Here is a 24,859-nt window from a genome sequence, read left to right as displayed (position 1 = left end):
TTTTAACTTGTTCATGTAAATGCTGTATTTGTAAGTACTTTCAAAATATTTCCTGTCTTGTATATTAGTTATCTTTCAATGACCCGAATTAATTTAATTCGTAAATTTTGTCTGGTGGGGGAAAAATAAAAAATAAAAAATTGTGCAGTATAAATATAAACAGTATTTAAATACCGGCCAGCATATGTATGGAGATGGTCTCATTCTCACTGAGAACATTTAGACAAAAACAAAACTCAAACATGATCTTTATTCTCCAAATATACAGAGCAAAAGCATCATAGATTCACAGACCAGTACAGTTAAAATACAACCTTGTTTTTCTCTTTTACGCCATACAGGTAGGCCCATTGACTAAAACAGCTCCTAATAATTTACATGTTGACTTTTCATTCCTATCATCCCCTTAAGTCACTTTTCCAAACCAAGTTCACGTAGTGTTTGCAAATGAAGATGCTTTCAGTGCAAGAAATGTTCTCATTTGAACTACACATACGTTCCAGTTGTTGTGTGACCTTGTGTACATTGTATGCTGCATACTGAACCAGGGCCATCCCTGCTGGGTCTGAAGAATATTCTGTCAAAAACATTTAAACATTGTTAGCCCCACTCATTTTCTTCCTTGTACACACAATACACTGATTTGTACAAAATAAAGAAATTAATTGAGAGCAAAACAGAGAAAACAATCACATATTGAAGAACTTGTTCATTTGATGGCCTCTACATTTCATGGCACCTTTTCTTAATGTCTTCCATTATGGACAGCATCGTATACAACGAGGTGGACATATTGACCGACGTTCCTTTATCCACTTTCCTCAAGACCTAGAATTACATTTGAGGCAGTGAACAAGTAACCAGTGGCTTTGTCTCTCATAGAAGGATCCCCATTCCAGTTGTGTTGAATGTAGCACAGACTCGTCTTTGGCATGTCTGAAAAATAAATCACTTTGTTCTTGTTCCTCCTATTAGGGAAAGGGTAGCACCCCCTTGTAATTGTTCTGGGTCTTTGTGTTTATTCATCTGTTTTGCCGTCGTATCTGCACGCTGCTTGTTGTCTGACAAACACAAAGCAGCAGCCGGCGAGGTGCCTACAGGTGAAAAGGGCACATGGGCTTTGACTCTTTCAGTGGTACATTCAAGGCCATGGGATGGTGGAATTGGGACAGACGGCTGGCCTATAAAATATTAATCATTTTGCTTTGCACTGAGCCTGTTCGCTCAACCAGGAAAATGCATTGTTTTTGGGGGTGTGTCATTGCAGGCGATCCACTAGACAAAGAAAATTGGACCTTTTGGACTAGATCTGTGTTGTTTTTACATCCAGGAGAATATGCCGAACACATATTTGCCAATTCATTCAGAAAATGAAGGCATATTGCAACCACACAGTAACATTAAAATTGCTGCAAAGCAGCCCTGCATCTTCATTCAGACTAAACAATGCAACGCAAGCCCCTCTGGGAAAGAATACCTGAAGGATACCCAGGCAAGACTGGTGTATTTTAGGCCACAGGTTATTTTATTTTTTTCCCCTATGAAAAACAAACAAACAAATAAATAAATAAATAAATAAATAAACCCAGCCAGGATGAACAGTTTCATAAACATTGCTTTCAGCATTTAATTTTCATTAATTGGACTCACAATATGTTGGCTATTTATTTGTTTATGTTTGATCAGCCATACTTTTGTGTCTTGCATTGCTCAGCCCGAGTGTTAAGATTTTTACTTTTTTAACACTTGCTTTTGTTGGGGATGTGAGTTTAAGAAGAAATAATAAAGTGCCATCCCGCAACTAAAGAAAAACGAAACAAAGTTGAAATGTTACAAAAGTAAGGTCTCAATGTTACAAGTTGCTGGTACTTTGATTTAAGATTTTAAATTGTATTTTTGTAATACAGTGGTATGTGAACAAAGTCATCATTTTAATAAAAGTGAATGTTAGATTTGTTAAAAACCCTTTTAATCTTCTAATTCAATTCATGGTTGAACATATCCAACAAACGAGGTTCTTCTCAGAACTTGTGGAGTTAATGCTTTGCCTCTCACAATAATGGTTTGAACTTTGAACTCTAAGTTTGTTTAACCTTTGAAGCAGATATTTCCAGAAATATGTTGGTGGTCCGACTTTTACTTTTGGGGCATTTGACCTAATATATTCTACTGTAAATTTTGTGCCTTGTAATATTACAAATGACAAATTAAGCCACCTAATATCACAACTGCTCTTTTTAATCACATCATTGCTTATTTTATTTTTATTTTAGTGTGGCACAAATATTTAATACTATATAGCTTTTGAACCTGGACTGGTGAAAAAAAAAAAAAATCTGTGTACATCTGCCTTAAACAGAAATGGATTGGCAGTGGTTACACGTAGCAGGAGAAAGAATTCTGTAAATAAGCATTTGGCACCACTAGAGATCATAACCTCAGTGATTTATTCATTGTTTGTAACAATTCATGCTTGATTATGTGGCAAGATATGTTGATTGGTCGAGTTATAGATTCTGTACTTCTTTGAAAAGTTGGTCAACCTGCAACCAGATAAAATAGCAGTAGGCGTCTCTCCGAGGGGCTGAAGTTATTAGAATAATCAACTTGTACTTCATCTCACTTCTAAGGAGTGCCAGCTAACCTTCCAGCTTCTCATTTCTATCAAATGTCCTGTGTTTAGCTGCAAAAGTCTTCCCTGTAAAAATAGTGAAGGGGAAGTGCTCACTTCAGCCTTCTTTCATGTAAATTTGTGAGAGAAAAAAGCAGACTTGATGGAATTCATGAAAGTGAAATGATTGTCTGTACAGTTTGTGACATATCATGGATTTGATGAGCTTTAATATAGTTAAATGTGATGACTGAGAAATAAAGAAAAACAAGAGGGGGAAAACTATACACAAAAAAGACGGCATTTAAGAAATGTATATACAGTCTGCTAAATTCCAAGATGGATTATCAATGTTTAAACTGACCTTTTTGCATTCAAGTGTACAAAGGGGACCAGTTCTTTTATAAATGTATAGTCCACGCCACAAGCACAGTTTCAAAACCATTCGCATACCTTGAGAGTAATTATTTTTAATGTGCTTTCAATGTTTATTCTGGCCAGGCTGGTGGTTCGCTGGGAAACTAGGAAGAAACCTTTATCAAGATCACCTGTATATTAAATGTCCTTGTTGTTTGCAAAAGTGGGCAAGCAGCTCAGTCTTGAGATCTATACTTTAACTAACTTTACAAAGCTCAAAGCATGATCAAAGATGTGAAATTTTGATTACGGGTAAATCCAATTTTAATGAAGTTTGATGTTTTTGTATACCAGCCACTTAATACAAAATCATGACATCATGTCCAATGACTGACAAATATCATTAGTGGCAGCATTATTCATGTCACTTGTTTTTATTTATTATTGTTATTTTTTTTAATCCCACATCAGTATAATACAAAGTGTGACGATAACACTTGACAGTTTCACTTTGAAACATTGTTTTATGATTGCTTTTGTAGAGGCAATTTGTCTCTATTCTGTCTCTACTCTCCACTAAATAATCCAAATTTAGCATATACAGTGCAAAAAAACAAAGCACTCAAGCATACAGTAGACCTCTGGAAAGGCTGAAGCATTTGTCATTTACAAAATCAATGGCTGAACTGAGAGAACTGCAAGGGTGGAAATGTTGCTCCCATGAATCCAGAAGAAAATCTGAATTGATGGATCCTTAGTTCGTTATAGCTATTGTTGTCGTATTTAAATCCAGTTTTTCCTCTCTCAAATCCCATCAAATCAGATTATAATTTATCTCATTCTGATGGGGTTTGAGGGAGAAATCATCATCTGAAAAAGTGTATTTTGCCAAATTTGAATGAAACCTGGTTTGATACCTTTTGATACATAAACACAAGCTTTTTATTTCATTCTTTTGACAAAAATATATACGTACAGTATATTTTATATTATAGTTGGAGCACTACACTGTGGGACTGAGAAATATGACTTTCTCAGTCATTGAAAAGTAAAGCAATTTTTTTTAATATACGTATCACTTTGTTGCAATTTTCAAATCATTTTCAATCATTCTTTTTAGAGTGACTATAATAAAATTAAATAATATTAAATTAAAAGTCAAGGTCAAACTTGTAGCCAGGAAGTTGAACATAACCACGTTGGTGTAGATAATAATAATAATAATAATAATAATAATAATAAAGATTCACTGGATGGAAAATCTAAATCAAAAGACAAAAGTTTTGTAAATTTGACTCCTGTCACATCTTGGTCTCCAGTTCCTGTTCCATCAGTAACACTCACTACGCACAGCAATATAACCACAAAAATAAGAATCATCAGGACAATATGTTTACATTTCATTCAGTGTGTGTGGCTGATGACTTCTGGTGCAGCACAAGTTAGTTTACAGGCTGCATTGTGTTCCGTTATAAATGATACCTCTCCACGTCAACAGAGAAGCTGATATCGAATAAGCCCGCTTTGCTTAGTCAACACTTTTCATTTCCAACAGGTCTCAAGGCAAAGTAGATAATACATTTTTGGGACAATGTGAACCACTGTTGTCTCTTTAAGATTCAGAAAATAATTTACAGTCATATACAATATGTACATTGATATTCTTTAATCAGAGCGTCAATGTAAAACTCAAGACTCTGGATTGAAAATGTGGTCTCAGCCCTTCTTTATCTTCTGCCTCTATGGCCCAAATACAGCTCTTCTATTAAACATGTCTGTGTGCATGTGGAGAGACGCAAGTTTTACTCCACCTGTTCAGGGGGAAAGTTGCAACAAGCCGAGCTTAGGGCCGAAGGAGGTAGGGGTTGGTGATGGGTGTTGAATTGTCATTGCAACACTTAAAAACCTCGTGCACATACAGTCATTGTGCTTGAAACTACAGTACATGAAAGAGTTGTGGGAAAGTAGCTCACACTTGTACTCTTTCACTCCAACACTGATAAGAATGATTTTTCTTTTTTTAGAATGACAATCTTAAAAAAAAACTGTCTTTGCGAAGGGAGCAGATTATCAAACAAAGCCTTGTTTTATTGCTGACCATTAATCAGCGGAACAATCCCATGTGGTAAATCACTTCAAGCTCCATATTTGGATTGTTTCTGTGTTGGCAAACATCGCTGCTGTGGCACTACTCAAGATTATAGATTCTTTAAAAAAGGACGCGTGATTAAGCAACACGGCAGTATAAGGCTTCTTGACCCAGATTTGAAGAAATTGCGAAGTCTGAAAAGAAGTCACAACTTTTGATCAAACCACCCGTCTCCTGCACCTCCAGAAGAAGATACAGTTTCACACTGAGGCTTGTTCACACCCTGTTTAAACAGCATCCCTCACATCCTAGCTGTCAGACATGGGTCTGCATGCGCTTCTGCAGGGGCCGGGTTAGGTCTGAGTTCTGCGATGAAGACTGGGAGTAGTGGGATGACGAGGAAGCCGACGCCTTGCTGTCTTTGTCGAACTGCACGTAGCCGTCCGGCTTATTGTAGCTGCTGACGCTGCTGTCGCACTGCGTGTCGATAAAGGAACTGGAATCGCTTAATGAGCCACGTTGGAACTCCCGCTCGCAGAGCTCAATGGAGCTGCTGCCCATGCCCAAAACAAAGCGTTGGCTGTAGTCGTACAGACGATTGGGGCCTGCTCCTAGAGTAGAGTAGATGTTGGTGAAGGACATGCCCGTTGGTACCCGCTGCTTGCCCAGGGTGCTTGTGTTTGTTGGATTCCTCCCATCAGTGGACTGGTTCCCCGCCATGGTTGGTGTCGGGTGCTCCTTGAACGTATTGACGCTGTAGTAGCCATTTGTGGGGTCCTATTTGGAAAAATAATCAAATGTAAAAGTTTCTTCTCCAGGGTAACAGTCAAAGCAAATTAAATGGGGAACTCTGACATAAAAGACAAACTCTTTTCATCGTGTGCGTGCTTAATTGTTGTCTCCTCAAAGCTCAACAGAAGGCACAGTCAAGCTCACTTTAATTACAATTCAAGAGAGTGACTAAATTAGGACACATGCTGCAATATGAATCATAGCGAACTATGACAAACTGTTTGGATTTAGTCAGCCCCATTCTAACCTTAAAAATCATGCTTCTCGCTAATTAAGCGGGCCTTGATGATTCATAGTTTGGTATCCAATGTGTCACTGCAAAGTTCAATCACAGACCAACTTTAATTGGAGCTAAACACATTGCAGTGTCTGTACTGTCAAGCAGGCTCAGCACCAAAACGGTTATTGTGCCTATAGCGGTGCCATCGTTTGTGCGCTTGGCTGCAGGCACCGCACTGTCACCAAGGGTCCAGTTAGGGGACCGGCGTGCATGTGTGTATGTTATCCTCATGGGAGAGTATGTGAATGTCAAGCATAGTGAGAGGCAAATCCCAAAAGAAAAGCGCTCATAATGGGGGAAATGAGAGCAAGCCAGCACGAGAGGATACTTGTTATGCTTGTCTGTATCTGACGGCGGACAGGGAGATGGTTCGCGTCTGGCCTTTATCTCTCATTCAGGACCCCTGTTGGCCCTCACGCATGTTGCCACTAATGTGGGGGTGGATTGGTTTTGGGGCGGGGGGGGGTGTAGCTCCAGAGAAAAACATGTAGGCCTTTAAACACGACAAAAACACCAGGGAGTCGCTGCCAATGCTCATCTGACCAAAACGCATGGGAGTCTATAGATTTTGCAAGGCCTATATTGATACCCGCTGGGATGCTGCAGTGACCAACGTGACATTCCTTATGGGATGTAACCTTTAGGAGAAAATTAAATGTTGTTCTTCTGTGCCACTTGTTCGCAGCAACAGACTGGTCACATCATCTTTGGGAATTGTTATAAGGGAATTTATCTTCAAGAATAAACGCCTACTGAATCAATCTGTCCAACTTGATTTACGGATGCATTTAGATGAAATGCACTAAAGGGGGGCGTAAACATTCATCCATTTTCTTTACTGCACATCCTGTTCAGGATCACAGGGAAGCTGGAACAGATCCCAGCTGACTTAAAGCAAGAGGGGCGGGGTGGACTGATTGCCTGTCAGTCACAGAGTTGACAACCATGTACATAATACAGGCAATTTAGTGTTCAATGTGAGAGAAAATAGGCTACTCCCAGAGAACCCGCAAACACAAGAAGGAAGTGTTAAAGGGGACATATTTTTCTAGTATTTGGGATGAAATATTGTCTCCATGGTGCCTCACTAAACATATGAAATATAAATTAAAATTGTTCATGCATTCCTGAGATCCAGATGTTTTTCTGCTGAGAGGCTTAAAATCAGGTCATTTGAATTTTTCGAGCTTATCTTCGTCACTCGCAGAGCTCTCCGTCGACCTCTCAGCCCCCGAGCCAGTGCTGTCAACATAACAACATTAATATGTGTGCTCTCACAAGTGGGTCTTGTAGCGGCAACAGGGGGGGGCGGCAACCAATCAGAGGAAAGGGGGCGGTCTTAGCCAAATATGGACAAAGCGGATAAAAAACTGGGTCAAACAGAAGTAGCTACCAGAGGGGCCTTTTTGGACACTTGTATGACAAAACCAAGGTGTTTTACAAAATGAAATTGACACTTTTACACTAAGATCATGTTAGAGAGTCACTCTATGGAGGTCCACATAGCCAAAATTTAGGACCTTTAAAACCATACAGAAAAGCCACATTGCAGGATTGAAAGACATGGGCTTTTAAGGCACCACACACACACACACACACACACACACACACACACACACACACACACACACACACCATACTGTATGTCATTTACATGGTCCCTTGAGCCAGAATAACATTTATTTTCACTTTATGTCGTTGACAGGTAGGTTGTGAATAAAGGGTTCCAAAAAAGAATTTTGGTCTGTTGGGGAAATTTAAAAAAATAAGTTATTTTGACAGCAGTGGGCTGACTGGACCGGGAAAGCATAACCACCACATAACCACAAATATGACTGGGAACATATAACAAAGTATGAAACTGAAAAATGGGCCATGCAGCAGTATAGCTGACTGAGGAAACTGTAAAAAGATAAGCCACGAAAAAAAAAAAAAAAAAAAATGTCTGCCAGATCCCTTGTAGATCACTTATGGAGGAGTCGTGCACTAAAGGAGAACTGGTTGCCAGGTGCCCCCTTCAGCACGAACACATTCATTCACGTCTGCTCATTGGCATGTAAATTGGTTGAATGGCTACGAAACAACAACAGACATTTACTGCACTGCATTGAGTTAAGAGAGGTTTGGTTGTCTCTGACCACACTTATGTCTTAGAACTGCTCCATATGTGCAGGATGTGCACACGGTGGCACGATTGTCACTGATCAAACCAGAGAACGTGGGAGTTACACTCAACTATCAAGTTTCTAGATTTAGCATTCTTGTCTGTTGTTACCAGCCAACAGGAGGCTTAAGCTGTATGACTGTGACTCATGCTTTGTTTGTACACTGGCACACAATCATGGTCCCATTTCCAACCTGATTTCAACTTTTCAGCAGCATACAAAATGGGTATAAAGATCGCAGATTATTATAGGGATTGTGGAAACACTGCAACTTTTAAATATTGTTACGTTTTTTTTTCATTAAACAATGGTATGGAGGGTTGCAAAAGGCTAGAAAATTCCAGTTTAATGTGTATAATCAGTTAAATTACATTTCCTTACATTGGTTTATTGTGAGTAGTACCATAGAAAAAAATAATCGAACAAAAATATTTCCGATGAAAATTAACTTCATTCTGATTTCTACTTCAATTCTTTAAATGCCCATATATTCACATTCATTTACATTTACATCAATTGGCATGAAAAGTTTCCAACTTCAAACACAAATTTTGTTAATTTTGCAACCCTAGTAAAACTATGACCTGTGACTAACGCTACGGTCAAACTGCAGGGTATGATGCCGAATTCTGATATTTTTGTTTTGTTAAATCTGATCTTTTTATGTAGTCGTTCACATTACAATAACATGCGACTTCTAATGTAAATGAAATGCGTCCTTGAAATGACGCCCATGCAGAAAAAGCATGATGTTATGTGGCGCAGTCTTGAACAAAAGTAAACACTTCAACAAATGTGACATTTGTCTCCTTTTGATGGTGTATGGGTCAGATGAAGGCGGGCTGAGCGTCCAGACTGCAGTCACAGTGGATAAATATCCATTTTATAGCCACACACGAAAGAGGCCTGGGTCGGATTTGAAAACAAAAAAAAAATCATAATTTTACTGTTCACATTCACATGAAAAAAAATCAAATACATATCATATATCGGCAAAATAATTCTTAATTGTATTAACAGTATGAGCATAGTTTAGAAATCCAAATAATCGTGGAGCAGTACAGCAATTGTATTGGATCTCTTTAGAACCAAATGCAGGTGGAGTTTCATCCATCCATCCATTTTCTGCACCGCTTATCCTTACAAGGGTTGCGGGCATGCTGGAGCCTATCCCCGCTATCTTCGGGCGAGAGGTGGGGTACACCCTGAACTGGTCGGCAGGGCAATCGCAGGGCTCATACAAACAAACAACCACACCTAGGGGCAATTTAGAGTTAAAAAAACAAAACAATTCTTATCTAATTTGCAGAAGGAATCATAATGCATATTCAAGACCAGGACCATTATGATCCACATGTAACCTTTTTATCCTAATACGTATAGTGACTGCTTTTGATCAATCCCATAATGGTTCCATTATAATGTCCCAGGCATTTTTTGAAATAATAATGATAATAAAATTGTTCAATCAGATATTGAGTAGGGTATGAAATGTAATTTTAAAGATGAAGAATGCTACTTAAAGAGTAAGATCAGGTTAATTAATTCCCACAACCTCTCACAGTCCACTATGCTTTGGGAAGTAGTCCAACCACATCTATACACGCTATCTTAAAAATGAATCGTCTTTCTCATGTTAAGGGCCAGTCAAGAGCTAATATATTGAACCATCATCTCATTATTAAAACTAGCCCTGCAGGACACATTCTGCCTCAGGATCTATCACTGAAAAAAAATCACATACTGTAAGTTGGTGAGACATTAAAGCATTTTGTCTTTTTGTTGAACGCAACTTTGCGGCCCAAAGGCATTCCTCTCACCATTACAGCTTTTAGTGCCTTCATGCTGTCATTGATCAAGAGTTGTACCTTAATGTGCTGATACTCTTTCTCTTCCTCTTGCAGAACCTCCAGCTGCTTCAGAGCAGACTCCTGCTGGAACTCCCCACGTTCCACCTGCATTGAAATCAAGAAAAGTCTTAGAGCCTGTGGAAAGTCTTCCATTCAAAGTACAACAGAACGTTACAGATGGAAGAATCAAACTTTAAGCAATTGTTCTTTTTTAGTATTTCGAACACCTTCACTTGGTGCTGGCAGGGAACATTAATAATGTATACTTGGAAATGTCTTCCCTTGACAAAGTGCAATTTTGTAAGATAGCTGAACTCATTTTTGTGCAGCGGAATAAGCGGAGCCCAAAACCTTTTTCCTACAAATACCCCCACCCTAGAGCAACATGCACAAAAACCTTAATCCTCCAAAAAAGGGTCTTTCTGTGTCTTGCAGGCATGGAGCTATACAAGTACACCCACTGTAGGATTAGCCAGTCGGAATAAACACTGGAAACAGTATTGCCTGCAACATCATATCGATAAATTTAGCCTCTGAGCCTTTACTACATGTCTTTTTGTTATGTCCTTACTCATAAAATAATAAATTCCACAGCTTTGCCTATAATCGTGTATTCGTTATGCTAATGTCAGCTTGGAAAGGATACACATAACTATAAAAGCTAATTTTTCCGGGATTCTATTTGTGACAAAGAAGACAAGAAAAGAAGGAAAGTAGTATGTTGTGACACTCACACTCACCATCAGTTGTTTCATGGAGGTGTGCTCTTCGTTTTCTCTTGCGGCATTATGGTCTTTGTGCACAATTTCCACCCGGATGTCATTTTTTGCAGACACAACTCCTTTCAGATCTGTCAGAAACAGATGGCACATTTATCTCAATAAGCTTGCATAAACACCATTTTGTATTTGTTGACATTCTAATTTCCCCTCGTGCGGTTTGCAATATGACAAATTTTAGCGACATCCCTGGGTTTGTGATAGACTCCCCTCCCCTAAAAAAAGAACAATACACAACAATTATTAATCACTTGTTTCCTGCCAACACAAGATTATCTCGTCCTCCATACAGTACATATGCAGTCTCACACAACCTTCCATGGTGGCTCATTGTGTTTGGGACAATGCTGATGATACTGTCAGATAAATTCTTACTTTCTGTTTTAATTTTGCTTGCAAGTTCTCTCTGGTGAGCACAGATGGAGACGGGCAGTGAGGGCATAACCAGGTGCGCTTCCTCTGTAGTATACAGACAATAAACATGCTGAAGGGACCAGTAGCACAGTTTGTTCGCTTCTTGGAAAGAGACAGTTGCTGACTGCCTCAAACCTGAGTCACTTGGTACATGGGTGGGTGGCAGTGAAAATGATGCAAATAGTCTCAAATGTGACGCAGTCAGACTGAGGTTGCGTGGGATGAGTCCTTAACGCAATCTGGCTCATAATCTTTGCCGCACAAAAAAGATGTCCATCTCAAGAAGGGATCTCATCTTCCGTGTAGTGTGACAGTTTTGCTCCTGTCATTTATCTTTATTTCAATCGCAGCTTTTGTTTGAGTTAATGAAAAACAAGATCTGTTACAATAGATGGACATGTTAAGTGTAATGGTGGACTTAATGATATTTTGGCATGCACGTTTTCACGGGATCTGATAAACACGAGCAGACATACTTCTCTGGGAGCGTGTACAACAGAACGCTCCAATGGTTCCCATGAGGACGATGAGGGCCACGAAAGCTCCCACGGCAATGCCGATGATCACCGCCATGGGAAGGGAGTCTATAAAAAAATAAATAAACACAATAAAAAAATAATAATTCAGCGATAGAGACACCAGAAACAGTTCAACATTTTGGCACAGACTTCATAAAGTATTGCAACTAAACTTTGTCGAACACATTTGGACAAGACAGTGGAGCTATAAGAGTACCTCACTTCACAAAATCGTACGCTTTGATAGTTGTATGTGATGAAGCGCTATCAAAAAACATCCATCATAAAACCTTAATTAACTGTGCAAGAGATGTTTTACGTACAATTTACTTAATGATTATATGATTAAAAATAAGTGAAACTGTTGTTAATATCCCAAAAATATAACAAAACTCTCAAACAAACACACTCACACAATAGTTGTATTAAAGACGCACTTGTACATGTTTCAACATGTATTGTCACTCAGTGTGAAATGAAATTAACCACTAACGTACTTTAAAAAACATCTGACCACAAGTGAGTAACAGCTCGCAGATTACGTTAGCAACAGATTGGATTCAAATAACCAAAGCTAATCACATAATATGATAATATGTCTTTGTTTCACAACATGCTGGTTTTATTTCTTTTTCTTTTTATTATTCTGATGCTGTTATTTAATCTGATTATATGGTACACCCATATGCACTAGGCCTCCAGCAACACACCTTCATTTCCATCTTTCATCACAACAAGCTTCAGTCCCAACATTGATATGATTGTTACTTAGATATTAAGGACGAAGACTGGAAATTTCACATCACTTTGTGGGGACTGTAACTATTCTCTTTTTGGCAAACATCTGAATGTTTGGTAAGGTATTAGTGTTGTCCCTAGTGCTGATTATTCTTATTGAATATTTTCCCAGAAGGCTCTTCAGTGGCAGTGTGTATTGGTTTAACCACAGTGGTCCTGATGTATGTCTTGCACAGATGAGTAGCACACTGCAGGACGAGCAAGATCTCAAACCTGCAGGCAAACATCTCCAACATTAAAGGTCCTCGTCAAACACTTTAATGAGGGCCGGAGTTGCCCACATTTATGACCTCCCTGCAATTTTAAACTGAAGCCAAACAACCAAGTGCTCTTCCTACACCATTAAAGGCTGCTTAATGTTGCCATTGGTCAATGTCACTTGCACATAAGCAGCTTATAATTTATCATTTGCGATGAGTGCGAAGACTAAACAACCTTCTCCATGGCAGGGAGGAAAAGGTCAACAGATAGAGAGGTATTACTTTTTAAAAGGGTCTCTTAACAAAGAAAGAAATAATTTAATGTCTCTATTTGGGATGTTATATTGGGCTATCTTAACACAAACACCCACCCATGATTACTGGAACAGCTGTAGAAGAGTGGTTAAAAATGTGGCCTGTGACCAAAAGACTCTTACGTTTGGTTCCCTTGATGAGTATAAATACTAATAGCACAGATGCCCTTGGGCAAAGGCCCGTAATTGCACATTCCTCCAATGTGTTTTCTATTAACACTCCTGTGCTTGGTTTTAATGCAGGTAAAATGTGGGGTCTACACCAGCTGTGATGTCACGATGAGCTTCTAAAATTAATTTATCAATTATTACTTTAAGTGCGGACCGTGGTTAGAACAATATCATTCACACTTGATGAGAGAAATTGTTTCAACAGAACCAAACGTGTCAAGTTTGAACACGGCTAAATAAATGACGCACCCATTTGGTCCTGGTTTATTAAGCTTGCACAATGGCATCTTTAATATAGGACCAAATGTTGCTCAGTAAAGATCTGGCGGATAATGTTGCAACCTGCATGGATATGCATATTGGGTTTGTGACCAATTTGTGGTATTCAGCTGAGACTAAGAGCTTCTAAAATGTTTTTTTTTATTTTTTATTTTTTAAAAGCATTAGGAGCGCCAGATTTGTTTTAACCTAACCTAACAAGTCAAGTCTAAAAACAAAACCCTTAATAGTTATTATGACTTGACATCATGTAATTCTTTGGTCCTGACAATGACACAAAAAAGACACCACACAAAATTTGTCTCTACTATTTGACACCACATGAATTGGAGAAGAGGAAGATGGAACCTGTCGGACCTTGGCTCCCACCTTGTTCCTTAAGGCGAATGATCTCAGTGTCTGAGCCAAAGCTGTTCCATGCAGTGCAGTTGTAAATTGTCTGGAAGTCAGCTGGCACAATATTACTCATGGTCAGTGTGGAGATGACACCTTCCTCTGTGGTGACCGTCTCGACGGTGTAGCGGCCGGACGTCCCAGACTCCAACACAGTCTCTTTCCAAGACCAGGCCTGAGAACGGATAATGTGAGCACTAAAGAGGATATCTGTATTGTTCAAACCCTGTGCTGTAAGTGCATAAGGACACTTGGAAGAGTAATGACTGAGTATAACGACATGCGAAAGGCATTGAAGCAACACTAAAAGGCTGAATGCCAGCTCAGCTTTCAGTCTATTTAATAAAATGCTTTTCAGTAGCAAGAGTGTGGCTCTGCAGAAATAAATGTCACTTGGTACAGTAGGTCCATCACTTTGGCTGAGAATACCAGGTCTTCAGCCTGATAGTTTGCTATGCCATTTGCTATGCCCAAAAAAAAAAACAACAACAAAAAAACATTATTTGGTCACTAAACATTCCATTCGTCTCATGTTAGTGATTGTTGTGGAGGATGAGATCCACGAGGATGTGTCATGTCTTGACCTAAATGTTTCGTCTGTTGAGTAGGTGATTCCGGACCCCCGTGGTGCCCAAGAGTGCATGGGTCATTTAAGGGATGGCTGAAACACATTAATTATCTTCTCTCTTCTCCGATTAATACCAGCCTCAAGAAAGAGCACATCCATCCTGCACTCCACATGCCTGGTTTGAATATGTTTTGTTATCCTGAGAGTATGTTTTCACCTTTCAACACCCACGCATACATCTTTCCCCCATCCATCCATTTTCTGTACCGCTTATCCTCACTAGGGTCGCGAGCATGCTTCGGGCGAGAGACGGGTACACCCTGAACTGGTCGCCAGCCAATCGCAGGGCACATATAAACAAACAACCATTCACACTCACATTCACACCTATGAGCAATTAGAGTTCGATCAACCTACCACGCATGTTTTTGGGATGTGGGAGGAAACCGGAGTACACGGAGAAAACTCACGCAGGCACGGGGAGAACATGGAAACTCCACACAGGCGAGGCCGGATTCGAACCCAGACGTTTTCGTCTCCAAATAGAAGATGATGTTTTTTCTGTTTTTTTTAACCCGAAATACGCAGACACAGGCGGCACGGTGGATAGACTGGTTAGCACATCTGCCTCACAGTTCTGAGGATCCGGGTTCAAATCCGGGTTCACCTGTGAGGAGTTTGCATGTTCTCCCCGTGCCTCGGTGGGTTTTCTCCGGGTACTCCGGTTTCCTCCCATATCCAAAAAACATGCATGGTAGGTTAATTGAATACTCTAAATTGCCCGTAGTTGGGAATGTGAGTGCGAATGGTTGTTTGTTTATATGTGCCCTGCGGTTGGCTGGCGACCGGTTCAGGGTGTACCCCGCCTCTCACCCAGTCAGCTGGGATAGGCTCCAGCACACCTGCAACCCTAGTGAATGGATGGATGGATACGCACACACACACACACATACACACACAGGTAAGCCCACAACATTAATAATTTGAGTTTTGAAAGCAGCCGGTTTATATTAGGTCCATAAATCTTGATGTGATCCTCACTAACAAAGCGTACATGTAAATCAAACAAGACACAGCAGTCTCCACCTTTTCACATGATGACAAATGGTTATCGTAACACTGTAATGTACCTCAACTTACACAGATCTAACAAATGGTTATGCTAGAAAGCTAGATGAAATACAAGGCATCCTTTAAAAAGTAATGTACTTACAATGCGGTCTGGTGGTGGAGTACTTCGAATAAAACATTTGATTTGTCCTTTCTCTCCGTGCAAGGCTTGTTGTGTCTGAGTGCTGGAAATGGTGGGTGGCCCTGTGTGTATTCATATATTAAAAAAATACAAAAAGACAGAAATGCAAACGTTATATGATAAATCATCAGATCTTTTTATTTTGGGGGGGTAATCAGACATTTTAGGTTGATTATTTACAAAAGTAACAGATGGTATTAGAAAGTAGAAAAAATATCATTAAGTAGAAAACAGGTTTTCTGGTTACCTGCAAAAGCTTTTTTTTTTTTTTTTTACGTTGTGCAAATAATTTCGCCAACTCCAGTGTCTTCATAGCAATACCCAGTTTGAACGTTGTTGTACATTTTGCTGTGCAACTTTTTGTACATTTTCACACTAAATGCTCACCAGATTGTGATTGATGAAGTGTTCTGTAATTCAGGACTCCATGGAAAAGATGTATTGCAGTGTCTCCTCCCATTGTATTGTCTACCCAAGGACATGCAAGGACTGAAAGAAGGGCATGAGACCTCATTCTGGATCTTTTTTTGTTGTTTTTTGATTTATGGCTTGTTTGATTTCTTTCACCGAGAAAAAGCGTACTGGGCAGCCATGGTGCCGTACTTCATGGCATGATAAGGACAACACAGACACAGGGAGAAATATTGCCTATTGTAGGGTGATAAACAAATCACTGTTTTATCACGTTCATCTTGGCTGCATAACATTTGACCTATGAACCAAAATGTGAGGAAATAATGTAAAAAAATCTCACTCTTCTACGACGCATACAACAAAGTTCAGTTATGAAATTAAATGAGGGTCTGTACGACAGTGTGGTTACTTTTAACATAGCCCGCATGTAGCCATCTTGAATACCATTACCTTAACATGAATAGCTTTTATGTTTCTCTTAAAGGGTGTCTTTGAAATCATATTAAATGGATCTCAACTTTTTGGAGCTGTTGTCTGAGAGTAGGTCAGCCTACAGTGAGTGACTGACCGGCCATCCTGCCATCTGCTTTGGCGGCTGTTCACACCAGGTGACCACCATCATGAAGATATCACACTTGACTCAGTTCCTCCCTCTGTGTTTGTTTTCCTCTGATTAGTTGCATGTACTGTGTATGCAGTCGAGAGGTAAAATGGCTGAAGTTATTTTCATTAGTTCCTGAAGATGCTGTTTTGATCAGCGTTTCTTTTCTATTCTGCAGCAATAAGCAAAAATGACAACCAATGGATGTGTGAAACTTTGAACATTGAAGAGATCTGTGTTTTTGGCATTTAGATCAAATTTAGTTTTGTTTCATGTCTTGTTTTCTTGTGACCCATGTTAATGCTTTGTCCTGCTCGTTCACTTTTCGTTTCCACCTTTTCTCGCCAGCCCCTCTACCTTGTGTCAGCCAATCAGCTCCCTCCAATCACTCGTGTCTTGTACAGATGTTCCTTGTTGTCGCGTCAGTTTCCCATTTCCCTGGTTTATTTCAGCCCTTGTTGGTTCATTGTCCTTTGTTTTTGCAGTAAGTCACATCTCTAGTCGTGTCTTGTTTTATACTGATCGTGAGATGAAGCTTCATGAGACATCGTAAGACTTCAGCCAATTGCTTCGAGTAATGGTTCATTTCTTGATGCTTCATGTGCACACAAAACTACTTGCATTTTTGCGTCTTTTTGGCTGTTGTGAATGACTACATATTACAAAACAATGTTTGACCAAGTAATTTCCTGAAGTAAAGTGTATAATAAATAATTCTTGAATGTAATCTGCGTGCATAAAATTTTCATCATCACTGATATGGCAGGTTGTATAATGTTTTTCTGTCACTTATGGGAAATGTCATCGTCTTAAGCGGATACAGGACTTTGAAAATGCTTAATCAGAAATAACTGATGATCAACACTTTTTGGTTTTAAGTGATTCATTCAAGAGCAAATTATAAAAATTGGGGTACAGTGATTTTTTTCCTCGCCAAGTGAGGTTTTATTGTACACTACTTTGCTGGAACACAATAAACAACTCACCTTTGAATAAAATAAGAAACAGTGGACAGTTCTTGATAAACAAACCAAATTAATAAGCCTCGAGTCATGATAGTTACTTATCTGGCACACCATGATTGTCTCTGGAATAAACCTCTTGTTTTTACATCATCGTTTTTACATCATTGTTTTTACATAATCGTTTTTACCGCTTGTTTTTACATCATCCTCTGTCAGGGTGACTGTTAACCTCAAATACAATGTTCTCCAACATTTTCAAACTTGTTACCAGTTCAACTTTGCAATATTTGTGCAATTTTTTCTTTCTTTGACTGTAATCAGAATGCATACGTTCCCATGTATACGTTCCCAAATATACGAATCCTCCCAGTCATCTATAATATACGAATCCTCCCAGTCATCTTCCATTACCCCGTGTAAACCATGAAGAAGCTTGTTGTGTATGAAATAATCATACTGCTGGACATTTTTAATCATAACTATTCCCCCTCCCCCAAAATCCAACAAGTGGTACGAGCCCGTTGTCCTGCATCATTTTCCCTGAAGAGGCCCATTAATTCTGGATGAACAAACAACTACAAATATGGTGGTCTATGGTACCTTTTCACTTGTTTAAAAAAGTGGCAGATGTTTACTTTTTGTGGTTTTATTACTACAACATTTTCTGATCTTTACCACCAAACGCCATAGTAATTTCTTGGGAGGATGATTCAACAACTATTTTTGTAACACCCCCCCACCCACTCCCTCAGAAACAAGGAGAAGTTTTACATTTCGAAAGCACAAGTGACACTGTCATCTCCCTCTCCTCACACTGAAGAGAGCATGTGATTATTCCAAAACAAAACAAGGTAAGGACATCATCAAACATTTAGTGAGTTTCTTGTGATGGTTCAGGCTAAAGACGTGTGTTTTGAGGGGGTGGCGCATGAGCAATCTTGTTGATTAGTGAGAACAACTCGCTACACTTGCCAACTTCCTCCAAACTCTGCTCCAGCTCTACACCGATACATAATTGCAGTTTATTACCCGTCTGTGATTAAAATGAATAAAAAATGTAATGGGACTTTTCCAGATGGTGCCTTGGTATGCGACTGGAATGCCGCAAAATGAATGATGCCACAGACTTGAGTCAAATGTATTGCAACCTTGTCTTGGTTCACATATTTGTTACAGGTTGTTTGTACATGAAAGATGCATGATCTTCCTCAGAGTCCAGCGTGTAAACATAAAGCAGGATCAATAACTTGCAGGCTGCAAAGGGTTTGTGGTCTTAGCTAAAAAGGATCTATTGTATGGATCTAACTTGCAAATGTGGAGCATAATTAGCTTTATCTCCCTGACTCAGGTTAAAAGAAAAAAAAAGAGACACTTTGCTATCAAGGCGGTGGGCAGCACAACACCACAAAAGCAGGGGAGGTCATCAAAGTGTTGGGTGTAATTTGTCATTCATCGGAGGAGGCATCAACTCTGGAGTGGACATTGCAATCTGATTACACAACCTCTGCATGGGTGTCAAAAGGCCAGCACTTATATTTTCCTCTGAACAAAAGCTCAACATTTTCTTAGTGGTGGAAAAAAAAAACAGCAACTGGTTTTTGACTTGTCTTTTGTTCTTGTGGGATAAGAGGGAATAAAGCAGGTACAGAAGCACACAAATGTCTGATACATGGTCACTGGTGGCCACTTTCTTCCCAGAGGAGGAATGGGAGAATCGTTTGCAAGAGGATGCTGTCAGCATAGAGCTGACAACCACTCGTACCAAAATAGCAGCAGTGATGTTTAACAACTGCTCGTTGTACATTTAGTTCAACGTTTTGGTGCAAGTGTTTATTTAGTATTGTTTCAAACTCAAACTGCATTCCATCTTAACAGTATGTAGAATGTATGTATTTTTGTTTTGTTTTTGGATGTGCTAACCAGTCGTCCACCGTGCCGCCCGTGTTACTGTACATTACATATATTTTCACACCAAAAGTCACCTTGTCGGGGCAGTACTGCAAACAACTTTTGCCACGTGCGGCGTATCACTCTTATTTAACTGGTCAGAAAAACATGCACCCTTAATGCACTCTTCACCCTCATGAACTTGCTATTTTCTTCCACATGCAGCATTAAAGAAGTTTAAATGAGGCTGGAAATCTCATTAACTGGATGCATAAAGTATGTGGAACAAGAAAAAGGAAAAAAAGATCTATATTGGCCCGATCCTCCATAGGGTGTATTCAGGAGGCAAGTGGGGGGTCTGAAGCCCTCCTGTTGCCTTGCTCGATTACAGGCTTTCTCACCTTAGGTCGTTCTTTGAGTCATTATGCATACTTATTTACCCAAACACAGTTGGTGTTGTGAGAAAAGAGTAGGCCATAAACACTTGTTGATATAATATTAATGAATTCCCTGGCATCTATGCACAGAAGGTCCTTTCACTCTTCTCCAAGATGGCATGAAATAAGGACAGGAGAATCCTTTTCAAATTAACCGATGAATGCCATACTACTGCGAATGGCTGGCAACCAGTCCAGGGTGTACCCCGCGTCTCGCCCAGAGTCAGCTGGGATAGGCTCCAGCATGCCCGCGACCCTAACAAGGGTAAGCTATATGGAAAATGAATAAATGAATGAATGCCATACTACTTTGGATTGTCCAGATGGAAGGAGCTGTGTATGGTCAGGGTGGATGGCCACCATGTCCCAGCAAAGCTGCAACATCAGTCAGGAGATGGCAGAGTGATGTTTTGGGCTGGAATAATGGTGAGAAATACTGTATGGTAGGCCCCCTTGGGGTGCCTGAAGGTGTCAAAACGACTTCTACAAAATATGTGCAGTTTCAAACTGACAATTACCTGCCATGATATAGAAAGAATCAATGTCCCTTGCACTGTAAAATGGTTCTCATTCAAGACAAGAATGAAGAGGAAGAATGAAAAAACTCATGGTGTGGCCACCATCATCCCCCGACCTCGACCCTATTGTGAGCCTGTGAAGTATCCTTCATTCTGTTTGATGGACGTAAAACCAATTTTGTCAAATAAGTTCCAGGCATAAATTAGCCATGGATTTAGAATTTCAGAGTTTGAGGTTGAAGGTTATAACAATGAAAAGCATGTAATTTGGTTGAAATAGCGAGAACTATGTAATGACAGAAATATGATCTTATTTTCGGCATTCTGGAAAAGTGTGCTATAAAATGATTTGCATAATAATTGCAACATTGTAGTTTCGAGTATTTTCCACCAAAAATAATGCTATCTGCCATCATAGTGGTTTTGTTTGTTCTATAAAATTTCCATTATTATACAAGCTATGTTCAAATTTTTTTTGACGAACTGAATATTTTATTGACTATTGAACTGAATATTTTATTGACTATTGAAAAGGAACACAAATTGCAAATGCTTAATCATTTGGAACAGTGCACAGTGTTTGTACTGTATATTGTGTTGGGTTAAGCAATCACATACATGGATGTGTTCAGCCCTCCACCATGTAACCTTATTTGAGGTGGTGAGGAGCAAATTCATTGTGAGTGTATGAGAAGAGTAAGCAATATGTATCCATTAGTGACTTAAATGCAAACTGCCTCCCCTGCTAGCTGTTTGATTATAATTAAATTGCAGTCTTCCCGGGGGAAAATCAGCAATCCTTGTGTCTACGTGCTTTGCTACTGTGGGAGTTGGCAACACAGAGCGCCAAGGAGGAAAAAGATAGACGAAATGACACATGCAATTTAAATGAAGTCGTTAAAAGGCTTGGAGGATCACTGCAGGGAAAACAAACAATAAAGAAACATTAGAATGTGCAGCAGAGACTTGAACGTCCCACCATTGACTGCGGTTACTTTAGAGGCATCATGGCTGTGGTATGTCCATGTACAATAACTTTGTGGATAGCTGGCACATGTGCATATAGCGCACAATAGATTTTTACACATCAACATAACAAGGTGAAGAGAGGATAATTTTTTTCTCATTGCTGTTTGCTAGATGTAACTGCCATTTTGGTGTTAACAGTGTTCGCTTATTTTATAAGCCCTCTTTAGAGTTGATGTAGAACATTAATATCATTTGTCTAATGAGTACACTTTTACTTTTATACATGCATCAATGTGAATAAAAAAATTTGTTCTTTGCCAGGAAACCTCTGTGCCTTTCTAGTTGTAGTTATTGAATACTATACTAGTTTTATAGGCTGTTTAGAGCTGCTTGTCCATAACCACAGTAGCAACACTGTCACAGGGCTACTGTATGGACACAAGCACAGAGTTTACACTTTTACAGGTTGGACAATCAGATTCAGCTCCAGCGCTAACTAAAAATTACGTGAAATGCCTCGTGGTTTGGGAAATGAATGTCAATTATTCAGGAGGGCAAAGAAAATAACGTGGGAGGCTTTTGAATATCAAATACCAATTCAGGCAAGACGGACGTAAACAGCAGAGCGTAGAAAAAAAGACAAGGCATTCAGATCTCGCTCGAGCACACTTTGTAGAGACAACATAAAAATAATCTGCTGCTTGTTGCGTCGTTCCTGAGGACGCTTGGAGTTGTGTTGCATTATATTCCTAATTAAAACAATCCATCTGCCTTCTTCTTCTTCTCATCATGTATTCTGTTTACTTATTGAGGCTGTAGAAAGGAAGGCCGCTCTTAGATTTCAATGAAGTGAAAACAATGGAATTAGTCATGACTTTGCCTGACGTCTCTTCTGCCTTCAGTTCCAACTACATTCATAGCGGTTCATAGAAAATCATGGTTTTGATGTGGTGCTAGGGGGGGAATTCTAGTATCCCATTCCTTCTGATATGCAAAGTTAACGTCTAGGTTTTGAAAAGAAAAACGCTCAAACACCCTGTGTTCTTCTTGATGTATTTTCATCCCCAAATCAGCACATAGTTGCTTACAGGCAAACTCTTTTGTTAGTTTTCAAAATGTACAATGGTACATTGTTAACGTTAAGCACACATATGTTGCAAGACAAAAGAATATAAGCCCGCGGGGTTATTATCGTCCCAGACTGCTTTTTCATGGACACCTGACAAATAAGAGACACCTAAGAGTCAGTGGCACAGTCCAGTGGTCTCAGAATATCAAGCAGCACTAAGGAAGTCATTTGTTTGAGGGTTGCCAGGTCTCCCACGAAGGCTAATAATCATTAGTCAGTCAGTGCCTCAGAAAACGCCGCATCCGTGTGATTTATGCGGATTGTAACGAATGAAAGATGCAAGCAAGTCTTGGAAATTGTCTTCATTCATGGCCAGGCTATTTATCATTTGACTACAGTGAACCCAAACTTAAGATAAACATACAGGGATGGCAAAATTGCGGGGCTGGGGATAGTTTTGCAAAGGCCCAGCAAGAGCATCAGAACTAAATCCATTTAAAATCTGGGGGGTGACCATAATCTGACAAATTTGGAATGCCTCTGCAAGTCTGGAAAATTAAAAGGTGCTTCAACAAAGTATTATTTTTAGAATGTGCACTCATATTTCAAAGTGTTCTATATAACCCTCCTAACATATTTGTTTCTTTTCAATTCAGTTGTGCAGGTTAGAGTCAATATTATTTCAGTACGCCAGGTAAGTAGACACTATATTCAATAAATGTGATAGGCTTTTCTGGTCACTTGGTCTGCATCAAACTGACTCCTGTGACAAATTGCTATTCCTTTTGCAGTTGACCTATAAACCTTGAGAGTCACGTCTGTATGGATGTTTATTCAACAACTTTGCACAGTCCTATTTCTTGATGATGTATCCAAATACTGCATACAGCTTACCATTGACAGTGAGAGAAACTTCCTTCTCGCCTGCGCCAACTCTTGGGACCACAGCACGACAAACATATTTTCCAGCATCCTCCTGCCGCACGGATTTCAGTGTTAGAAGGTTCTCATTGCTAAGAACCTGTGGGAAATACGAAAAAAAAGGAAATATATATATTTATATATATATATATATAAAAGTGATATTCAATACACAATACACTTTAAAATATGAAATAGTAATAAAGGAAAATTACAAAGAGGGGAAAAACATTGCAGCATGTGGACCATTGGATACTATAAAGGGCACCGCTTCTCAATTATTAAAATCCAATTTGGGTTCTGAGCTCAGTGGTATAACGGGGTTGACATTGGCCTTCCATGATGAGAATGAGAGGTGGAATGAGTTGAAATTGGGGCTCAAACCTATAAATAGCATGTTAAAGGAGGTCACCAAAGAGATTTGATGAACAACCTCAATTTCTTGTACAAAACAATGATGATGTCATGGGCAATAATATAGAATAAACATTGACTAGTTACAGTATATTTCTTAAACAGTGGACCCTCCAAAGTCAAACACCCCTGAGGTTATGTGATTTGAATTTGACTGGAATGTTTGTGAAATGTCATTTTTGGCCTCAGCCCAGATAGCAACAAATGATTAACTCTGCACTTGTTCTTTCTTTGGCTTTTTTGCAACACTTATTCAAAAAGGACCTGTCTCAAAGGAGACATATTATGGAAAACTGACGCTTGAATAGCTTGCAAACAGAGTAAATATTTTTGTTATCTGCCTGTTTCCAAAAATATGTCTACGAGCGAGCTAATTTTATAATTTGTTGAATTTTCAAATTTACATATTAACTGACCTGACACTCATTTTCCAGCTACAACCAGACTGTGTCTTAAACACTGTTACGTCAAAGCCAAAATGTAAACCGAGTTTTGTTAAATGCACAGGTTAGCATTAACTCACATCGTTGGCTTCTGATAAGTGTCATATAATTGTTTACTTTGTCGACGTGGTGGGGTGGGGAGGTTTTTGCATTCGGTAAGGTGTCCGTTGCATGCAGCCCATACACGGATCTGCACACTAATTGACAAATGTATGAAGAACTGCCACCATGAATGAGAATGGTTGTATTGTCTTTATGGACGCTCGCTTGTTTCCACACTTTGGGTTCAAGTAGAAGTTTCATGATGGCACCCATTTGACTATTTGTTTCTACTTCCATTATTTTCTATGTGGGGTAAAAATAGTACATAGTACATAACCATATCAAAACC

The 24,859-nt window shown here is 39.3% G+C and overlaps 1 protein-coding gene across 9 annotated transcripts in view; it reads right to left on the bottom strand.

Moving 5' to 3' along the window:
- Nucleotides 1-281: 281 nt before the first annotated feature.
- Nucleotides 282-24,859, bottom strand: part of kirrel3b (kirre like nephrin family adhesion molecule 3b) — a 204,286-nt gene continuing 179,708 nt past the window's right edge. For 2 of the 9 annotated variants that reach the window (XM_061681922.1, XM_061681921.1), the window contains exons 10-17: nucleotides 23,585-23,711; nucleotides 15,792-15,892; nucleotides 13,975-14,185; nucleotides 11,814-11,921; nucleotides 11,299-11,382; nucleotides 10,879-10,994; nucleotides 10,163-10,249; nucleotides 282-5,834 (exon numbers count right to left, since the gene is read on the bottom strand). In XM_061681922.1, coding sequence (XP_061537906.1) covers nucleotides 5,373-5,834; nucleotides 10,163-10,249; nucleotides 10,879-10,994; nucleotides 11,299-11,382; nucleotides 11,814-11,921; nucleotides 13,975-14,185; nucleotides 15,792-15,892; nucleotides 23,585-23,711 — 1,296 coding nt within the window. In that variant the 3' untranslated portion in view covers nucleotides 282-5,372. The remainder of the gene's footprint in view (nucleotides 5,835-10,162; nucleotides 10,250-10,878; nucleotides 10,995-11,298; nucleotides 11,383-11,813; nucleotides 11,922-13,974; nucleotides 14,186-15,791; nucleotides 15,893-23,584; nucleotides 23,712-24,859) is intronic. The other 7 variants (XM_061681923.1, XM_061681924.1, XM_061681925.1 and 4 more) reach the window with 7 other exon arrangements.

The sequence above is a fragment of the Phycodurus eques genome, chromosome 7, assembly GCF_024500275.1.
Source record: "Phycodurus eques isolate BA_2022a chromosome 7, UOR_Pequ_1.1, whole genome shotgun sequence".
Lineage (NCBI taxonomy): Eukaryota > Metazoa > Chordata > Actinopteri > Syngnathiformes > Syngnathidae > Phycodurus > Phycodurus eques.
The sequence above is the reverse complement of the archived record's forward strand: the minus strand, read 5'-3'. Positions and strand labels throughout refer to the sequence as shown.